General features: G+C 39.3%; 1 protein-coding gene across 13 annotated transcripts in view; it reads right to left on the reverse strand.

Annotated features, from left to right (window-relative positions):
* The window catches only part of LOC138060557 (methyltransferase-like protein 22), a 342,269-nt gene that overhangs the window by 25,878 nt on the left and 306,391 nt on the right, over positions 1–10,000 (reverse strand). For 6 of the 13 annotated variants that reach the window (XM_068906388.1, XM_068906392.1, XM_068906387.1 and 3 more), the window contains one exon: positions 7,980–8,189. In XM_068906388.1, coding sequence (XP_068762489.1) covers positions 8,000–8,189 — 190 coding nt within the window. In that variant the 3' untranslated portion in view covers positions 7,980–7,999. Of the gene's footprint in view, positions 1–515; positions 601–1,740; positions 1,900–2,822; positions 3,097–4,100; positions 6,232–7,979; positions 8,190–10,000 lie in introns of those variants that run through there. The other 7 variants (XM_068906382.1, XM_068906385.1, XM_068906389.1 and 4 more) reach the window with 7 other exon arrangements.

Raw genomic sequence — 10,000 nt, forward strand, 5'->3', positions numbered from 1 at the left:
GCAAACAAGACCTGCTAAAAGACTGACTTATGACGTGACTTATAACGTTTCCCAGCGAATATTTTGCGGACATTTAACTGACATCACATACGACACGATGACCTAGATGATAAGATCATTCTAGTACACATTCATTTTCACCGAAAAAGCATTCTGTGAGTTTTTAGTAAGTTTCACTCACGTAAACAACTTCATAAGGACTTGAAATGCGTAGTTGACTCTTTGGAGCCAGACATCATTACCATTACCCTTTTCTTTGAAAGTCTGCAACAAATAGACCATTTTCGAATTCTCACGGCTGGACTGAATCTAGCATGGAATGGAGGGTAATGCGGGCAAATCTTTTCAAATGCAAATTAATTTGCCTGCATTAGCCTCCATTTCATGCTAGATCCAGTCCAACCGTTAGAATACGAAACTGGCCTATTGGCCGACAACCTTGAAGTCGGAAACTTTATGAAGCGAACCAAGAGCCATACAGGACAGAGTCCATTATGGCTCTTGAGCGAACTTACCAATGGAATTTTGGGCTACTGACTCATCCAAAACAGTAAAAGCTAACGTCAAAGCGAGTACAAGCTTGACCCCTCCAAAAAATACCTGGTAAAGAAAACAAGAACAATATCGGCAACATATTCTCGAGAGTGAAATTACGATAATCATGATCACCCAGCGTTGAATATATGATAATCCTAATTACATCACATATACACTGGTCCAAAGACCACTCGGGGCAGTGAAAAAAGGAAAAAATATTTATGTCTTTCGGGCTGCATTTGAAATGGGAGCTTCGGCATATAGGAACAGCTTCTATTCACTATATTACAATGAACAAGTTACAAAGTTTCTTCAATATTAGGTATTTGTTGCCGGGAATCTAGAATAGGATCCCTATTATTTAACAATGATTAGGCCTAAGCGCTGATTTCAAAATGGTTAGCTTTGTTTTAAGTGTTGCCGGATCTTTCTCGTTAGCTGTCTAAAATTATTTGTTAGCGAGTGTTATCGCACGTTTACGGCCCGGCCTTATGACAAATAAATTAGATTATCATGTTTAAAAATTTTGTCTAAGCAAACGGCAACTGACTGGTCTAGTGGTTAGGAGCGGTGACAAGTGAGCAAATAATCGTGATTCGGGCCTCGAGTCCGGATAGCTGTGTTGTGTTTTAAAAGAAAAATGTTCAATTCCCAGAATTCCTTTCAATTGTCAGTGTCATAAAATAATGATAATCGTATATTCAAAGCCGGTTGATACTGTGTGATTATCGTAATAGTCTCGAGAATGAGTTGTTATTGGAGTGCAAATCTCCCCAGCTCCCTCTCGGGTGGGGAAATGAAAGACCCTGGGAACGAGGGTAGCCATCCTCTAACCTCTGAAATGACGATCATCGACAATTCCTAATTTTCTCTAAATTGACTACTATTGTCAATTAAGGACGTTTAGCGCTTGATAGGGATTATGAGAAATGAACATCTATTTTTCAAATCCGAACCCCAATGCCTGAAAGCGCAGGACTCGAACCTCGATATGTTTGATTAACAACCCTTTCACTTAACCACTAGACTACCACACTGCTAACTTCCAGAACATAATTTTCTTAAATATGACAATTTTTTTTTACGAATAGCGCTGTGAACGTGTATTTATCACCCGCTGAGAAACAATTAAACAGGAGAAAATGTCATTTTAAAATCAAGCACTAGACGTAACCACTATTCGCATGTATGATTTCATCATACCAATTGGTGTTGGTAAATAATCGGTACAAGTGTCAGCCAGTTGATCTGTAGTGGTCAAGTGGATAAAACAGTTCCTTCAAAGTGGGTTCTCTGGTTTCAAATGCCTTCCAGGGACTGATGCAACTTTTACTTTTTTCTTTTCATCTGCTACCACAAGTCCTGGGACAGAGTAATCTAATTAGGAATTTACGATAATTGTCATTTCAGAGGTAGAGGACATGTTCCGTTTCCACTTGTTCATTGTTTGCCTCCCACGCAGACATTCCTAGTGCTTCGTCAGGCGTTCCTCCCTCACGAACGTGTGCTGAAACGAAAAACCACTTCCGTTCTTTACGGACCAATCAGAGGCCGTTTCCAGTTTTGGATGAACTCGTGTTTTGAAGGGCATTCTTTCCCAGCATGTGATTGGCTATCTACAACACAATTAGTCAATGCTGATTGGTTTCTTTAAATAGAGGTAAACGAAAGTGGTTTTTCGTTTCAGCAGAAGTTACTGGGGGAGGAACGCGTGACGAAGCCCCAGGCTACAATAGTTCATCGTAAACTTCCGTAAATGTGGGAAAAAGCTGCCAAAAATTCACGCAACTTCTCAAGATATCAGATAGAATCTGAAAAGATATGTAAAATTCAGAGCGATTCCTTGAGAAAGCTCAGCCGAGGGAATTCAAATTTACTATCAAATTACAGCACCAGCTAAGCGGAAATTGATGATCGACTTTTGGTTTCGAGATCGCCTAGATTTTCTGCATTTATGTCGGGGAAAGTTCGAAAAATCGCGCTGAATCCCGCTCAACTGGTTTACCCAATCTTTTTCAAAAAGGCGACAACGAGTAATTGGTAAGCTCTCCTCTCTGCAAACAACACGTTCCCTTAATTAGGGCGCAAAATTCACGGAAACAAAATACTGAACACTGTTAATTATGCTCGGCGAACTCCAGAAAGTAAAACTTGATTTCCGTCTAGAAGATGGAGTTAAAAACAAAACAATGTTCAGAAACACATTTAACACCACTTTCAAAAACTAGTAGCTGGCTATCCCAGAATAATCGCCGCAAAACAATCATAATGAAAAATGCTCCTACCATAAGGAATTACAGGTTACTCTGAAGAATCTGTACGGTGGTAGATCCTTGAAAAACTGACGTCTCAAAAAGTGTTAGTCGCGCATATAACTGCAAAGATAAATCACCTTTACCCTTTGACTTCCATGATCTAAAAGTTCATTCTCCTAACTACATCCATACATTCGTTCGTTGGCTGGTCATAAGAATTTGGCGTTATAGCAGGATAATATCCTTGAGCTGATAGTAATCTTCATTCTCAATACCTGTCCACCTGACCGTGTATCGAAAATGAGAGGTGAATTTACATACTGATCAATCCTGGGAGTCAAGGGTTAAATATGTTCTTGTGTCTGATTGGTACATGCGGAAAGAAGGGGGAACCTGGAAACTAGGTTGAACTACTTCCGCGTTTCTTTCTCAAAAATACAACTGCGGAAATTGATGACCGATTTTGGGTTCGAGATCGTCTACATTTGTTGCATTTTTGTTGGGGAAAGTTCGAAAAATCGCGCTGAAATCTCGCTCGACTGGTTTACCCGATCTTTTTCAAAAAGGCGACAACGAGTTATTAGTAAGCTCTCCCTCTCTGTAAACAACACGTTCCCTTAATTAGGGCGTAAAATTCACGGAAACAAAATACTGAACAAAGTTAACTATGCTCGGCGAACTATAGAAAGTGAAACTTGATTTCCCCCTAGAAGATGGAGTTAAAAACAAAACAATGTCCAGAAACACATCAGAAAAAGAAAAACCGTCGGCGCCAGAATGCCAGAACTACCGAACGATGGTTTTGTTTGACCGCATTCCTCGTTATATCAACAATATCTGCACCTTTCTCCATAAAGGTGCAGGTCTTGACATTAGAAACTTCTATAGAATTCTAGAACTGTTCTAGTTAGAAGAGCTAGGGATCGTTTGATATTCTAGAACTTTAGAGATTTTAGAACCCCCAAAAGATCTTACATATTCTAGAGCTTTAGAAATCTTAGACTCACAACATGGACCATGGATATTCTAGAACTGTAGAACGTTTAGAGATTTAGAAGCCCCAAAGCCCCTCAGTCTTTTTAAAATAACTCTAAAATAGAAGATAGCTATAGATGAGGTGACAATATCAAACGATCCCTTTGGGGCTTCTAAAATCTCTAAACGTTCTAGAGTTCTAGAACATCCATGGTCCATGTTGTGAGTCTAAGATTTCTAAAGCTATAGAATATGTAAGGTCTTTTGGGGGTTCTAGAATCTGTAAAGTTCTACAATATCAAACGATCCCTAGCTCTTCTAACTAGTCTCGTTCTTTCATTCAAATTTGAGCTTTCATGTTACAGTTCGGTTAATCACACTCTTTACGAGATAAGTGTGATGAATATAGCACTCGTTTACTGATTAAGCCTGAGCGCTAGTTTCAGTGATTAGGGCTAAGCACTCTTTTAAAATTTTAGCATTCATTTTACGGTTCGGTTAATTACACTTTTTACCGAGATCGTGTAAAGAATACAGCACTATATCCGACGAGTCGATACTAATTGTTGGCTTTTCCAACTGTTGAGGTGTCGAGAGGGTCGCTAAACCACAACGTTCCTAGGATTACAACTTCAACTCAGTTTAATGGCATCTTCAATTCCTTCCACTCCGCACAACTATATTCTATCTCAACTCTGTTCAAGCACAAGTCAAGCGTGAATTCACAATCAACTTCATTGGCATAACGTGTCGTTACAACTGAAGCTGATCTGCGTCTTCCGCTGCGTTTCTTAATTCACACTTGACAACTGAATCAATGACATAATAAAATTGCACTCCGTAAACGAAATACAATGAATTGAAACAGTTGTGCAAAGGAGCAAAGAATAAGTCCCTAAATGCCAGAACTACCATACGATGCGTTTGTTTCTTATTTCACGCGACTTTTCCTAGTTACATCCGACGAGTCTTCTCCAACTGTTAAGCTGTCGAGAGGGTCGCTAAGTATGGAGACTCAGAGTACAACTTCAACTCACTTTTAAAGCATCTTCAATTCATTCCATTCAGCACAACTGTATTCTTTTTCAACTCTGTTCTCTCTATATATGCAAGCACAAGTCAAACGTGAATTCAATCAACTTCAGATTGTTTTTAATTCTAGACACAATTTTGCAGAAAGCAACAGCTGATAAAAATAATTTGCCCAAGATACGTTCTTTGTAGTGAGTGGAGAAAGATCGTCCTCTTTCCTTTGCCTTGAAGCAGCCAACTGAACAGATGGTTTGCAACCAATCTCTTGAGACAAAAAATGTATTATTGCTGGGAGTCGAACAAAAGGAGCTAATGAGAGATCTTTTGTTTTCATTCACCAACATGGCAATGATGACGTAACGTGTAAACCACTCATATAAAATGCTAATGCGTTTCGGCCACGAAATCGCTTATTTTCTCCACGTGAAAGATACAGAAAATTATATCCGGGTAGGTAATTCAGTGCAAAAGGAGGTAAGAACCAAGCATTGTGCATTGGTCAATGATCGAAGAAAGTCCCAGATAGCCAATAAATGTGAGCCTTGGGTGCCGCAATTTTCACGTGATTGAAACGCGTGCGTTGCTTCTAGGGAGCTTACGCACGCGCGTTTTTGAGACGCGGACGGGAACCAGAAGTGACTTGTTTTCCCTTTTAACTTGTCTTCACACAACCACATTTACCATGCTAAGTATCTTTTGTCCATTAGAGATTATCAGTATAAAAATCTGGGAGACACCATTGTCCTGGCACGCTAAATATCCTCTTCCGGTTGCCGTCCGCGTCTCAAAAACGCGCGTGCTTTTACGACAATGTCATCTCGAATTTTTCTCATGAATCTTTAATACTAAGTGATCACGTGGTTTTTTCTCGTGCAATTTGGAATAAACACTCGTAAAGCTTTTCAAAGACTACAATTTGCACTCGTCCATCAGACGCGTGTAATTTTGTTGCTCTTTAAAAAAATTACTCGAGCTTATTTATTCCAAATTTCACTCGAAATTCATGATTAGCTATACTAACATTTTAGTACCACGGTAACAATGACATTCAAATAAACGTTCTAAGGCAATGGAACACATTCCATTAATAAAACAGGTCCACAGTAGGCAGAAAACCAACATGCTGCAGATAAAAAGAAATTACTGTAGGATTTGGCCAATTACTGGGTTTTATTAACCTCTCACTGCCTCCTGTAACAATGTTCTTGTTTCCTTACAGCGAACCCTCCGTCCATTTCATATAAACTCTGACTGTTCCACGAGTTATTCTGTTTCAAAAATCAATCAGGAGATACATTTGTCAGAAGCTGATGGACATAGCGCAGCTATTTATCTAGCCTGAGACTGAGCTTTGATGTTAAATGCCACAATCTTGCCGAGGATCTATCGGCTTCCTTCTTTTCCCTCAAGATGGTTTTATTTCCCACAGTTCCTGAAAAAGAAGGCGTTAACCAGTATGAAAATCGTTCGGAGGAAGGCTATACTTAGGGTGGGTTCGATTTACACTATTCCGAAATATAAGAATACGTGGAGTGATGATTTCAAACGGTATTTCTGGTGTTTTGAAGCACCAAGGATAATAAGGATAGTTTAAAATAGCGTGGACCTTACTCGCGCAGCGGCCATATAATTGGCCATAGACAATAGATTTCGTACCCCGAGCCTCGAGTTGAAATGTTTGGGAACGAGTTTCGGTGCGCAAAAACAAAAGGTTTTCAATTCCTCGGGACTCAACATGGCCGCCATTTTAGCAGGTGTTTGACAATTTTAATGTGAATCTCCGTAAAAACGAAGGATTTCCAACTTCTATTCCATGTATTCCTATTCCAGAATACGGTCAATCAAACGTACCCTTAATGTTGAAAAACGGAATAAACAGAGTGGCGCATAAATACATGTATAGGAAAGATATCTGTTTAGAAAAAAATTCTTTTCTTCGACCAGGTGCCCGTTCCTCGAAAGTCCCGAAACTTTACGGGCCATCAAGTTTCGGGTGTCACAATTTCCTTTGTATCTCAAGAACGGAGAGGATTTAAGTCGTCAAACTTCACAGTTAGTTTTCTTTTTGTTACCTTGAAATTGTGTTAAAAGATCGGCTTTCCAGAACAAGCGGTTGGTAGTTTCACAAATGGCTTTTCGGGCCCGAAACGTTTTCGGGACTTTTGAGAAACGGGCCCCAGGTCCCAGTTGGCTTGATAGCCCATTTGGCAGAGCAACGCAGCGCAATCGCAGGGCCATGGATTCGAGCCCCGTTTAAGCCTGGATTTGTTCAGGCTTTCTTCGCAACTGCTACAGTTTCTGCTTAAGGTGGCTCAAACCAGTTTCAACACTATTAAGAGACCTTGTTATTCTGGCACGCTGATTATCATTTTAGAAATAAAAAATGGGGGTCACCAAGTTCACCATGGGGTGCTTTTGCAGGGATTTCCTGTTGCCACGGTAACTGTTTACGTCACAAAAATGACCGAATCTTTTTCGGCATTAATTGATGTTTGATATGGTACCATAACATTGTTGTTAAGTGATAAAGTGTTGTAGCGTCAATCCTTCTAATAAGAACGTTTCTTTCAGGTGTTGAAACTGGTTTGAACCACCTTAACTGCGATATTACACGGTGGCGAGAAGATATGTATTTTATGTTTGAGTAGCAAGAACCGCCAACGAGTGAGATATTAGAGAAAGTTAGCATCGACAACGAGTGCGAGTACGAGAACAAGTACAACTTGTACTCGTTCTCGAAGTGGTGCTGTACGTATTTAGGTAAGTCGGCGTATAATACGAGTTCAGGTCTGTAGAAAATACTATTATGGGATGAATTTCACATTTCGGCGCCAGTTTTGAATGAGTTGCTGGTGTTTCCACTTTTTTGTAACGAAAGTCCCTTACAGTAAACAGCGTGAATAACAAACGCAATTTCCTTTTGACACTCGCACTTTCCGCTACGACTTTTCGATGTAAAGTCTTCGCAGGCCAACTTGCCGAGGCGAGTTGAGCACGTCGGACTGCGCAGTACGGATGCGCAGTAATCAAAATCCCAGAACTCGTACTCGAAGTAACACTCGTTGTCGATGCTAACATTCTCTGTTGTTCTTGCCACGAGAACACAAATTTCATATCTTCGAGCTGACGTGTAATTTTCTTTTTATTTTATGGACAATAAATGATGGTTGAGATTGAAAAGCAGTAGATCGAAGTATAATCTATATTCTCCACAAAAGTAAACTAATTACCAGTTCCTTCACTCTTTCATACTGCAAGTATTTCGGAAAATCCGTGCGGAGCTGTCTCGCTTTTAACTTTTGTTCAACGGTTTCCAATTTTTCTATTCTACAAAGGAAGTAGTCGTAGGCTGGCGAGGTCACGGCCAGATCCCGGAGAGTGAAATTCAAACTACAATGCAACAGACAAAGTAAAACTATTATTTCAACAAAACCAATTAACGAGGGACAAATGTACTGTTTTCAATCACAGGATCATCAACAATGGCCGTGTTTTCACGACAGTCGTTGTCTCGCTTAACATTCCTCAAAGTGGTTTGTTTGTAGACTTCCTTAAGCGACTTAAAAATGATACGTGTTTTCGCGGGTAAGATTAAATGAGGAGAGAGCAGTCAATGCAATAATAAAAACAATAAAAATAGCACGCCTGTTGTATTTCCGATTCGAAATTGCCAACTCGCTTAAGGTACCTGGTTTGGTGGCTTAAATTTAATGAGAATGCTATTGAAGTTTGCCGAGTCGCTTAACTTTAAGCGAGTTGGGAAAGGAACTGTTTTCACGGAATTTTCAGTTGTCAGTCGCTACGCGACCTGAAAAACCGCTCGTGAAAACACGGCCAATGCTCTCTAATAAAAAGCACTATTACTTGCATATGGGATATTGGTGTTCAATTCCCAGAGGATGAGATTAATAGAAACCAAATACGACCAAAGTGACATCATGTAAAACTAACAGTTCTTTAAGTGCCTTTGTAATTCCTGGGTAAGGAAGTTGAAATTAACATTGTTCCATATATGGGCTTAAATATCAGAGCTTTCAAAGAATACTTAAATGATGAAACGAAAACACAATTTGACTTAAAGCAAGTTAGTTAAAAGATAAGTCTCACAATAGTTTAGAAAAACGTACGCAGTGTATATGTTGAAGTTCAATTTTTTTCTTGGTTAAAATTTATCAAACCAGTTTAATTTTTTTCAATTTTGATTTTTCTTTGTCTAATATTTCATTAACATAATCTTACACACACAAAAAAAATCAAAAGTGCACTGGTTCAAAAAAATTTGAACCAGGAGAACATGCAGTTTAATCACAACACGGATATACAATACTTTGAAGCACTAGTGTGGACTTTTTTGGATCCCCGCGCGGTTCAAAACAAAACGACGCGTGTTCGTGTCTGTTCAATAAAATTAACTTCGGGCAGAGATAGGAACATCAAGGAATACCCTGTGCTATACGCTTAAGGCCTGTCCAAATGGTAAATGTTTTACCGTAAAACATGCTTAAACATGTTTTAGGTTAAAACATGCCGATGTTTTACAGAGTGGCCAAACGGCATAAAACAACAACAACAACAACAACAACAACAACAACATTTATTTAAACACGATAAAAATTACAGCGGAGCTGATGTGGTCGTGTATTTAAGAAGTTAAAAAGTACTATTTACATATATAGAAGCTATTTACATGAAATTCATACGTTTGAGCGTGTTTTTAAACAAGCTTCTGCTTGCGATAGAACGTGTATGATTCTCAAGAGAATTCCATAGAGATATGGCTTTGTAGCAAGTGGACTTGCGAAGAAGTTCTGATTTTGGCTTCGGTAACAAAAAGGTCAATTTCCTTCGCAGGTTATAGTTACAATCATATTTCTTAAATAGCTGCTTAATAGGGGTAGGTGAAAAATCATAAAAACAGTCGTGTGCTAATGAAAGCAATCTATATTCGCACAAACAATTAATAGTAAACCAGTTGCATCGGGCTAGGACCTGGTCGCTAGGTGTATACCAGTCCAGGTTGTAGATGGTTTTAGCGGCACGTACGTGTATTTTCTCCAGCACATCAAAGAGCGATTTGCCACAGGAGCCCCATACAACCAAACCATAGGTGACAGATGGTAAAATTACTTTAAAATAAAAATCAGCTCTCGCCGAAGTCGGTAAAAAATACAAGGACCTAAGAAGATTCAGTTTTTGTGTGA

This window comes from Montipora capricornis, chromosome 8, assembly GCF_036669925.1.
Source record: "Montipora capricornis isolate CH-2021 chromosome 8, ASM3666992v2, whole genome shotgun sequence".
Classification (NCBI taxonomy): domain Eukaryota; kingdom Metazoa; phylum Cnidaria; class Anthozoa; order Scleractinia; family Acroporidae; genus Montipora; species Montipora capricornis.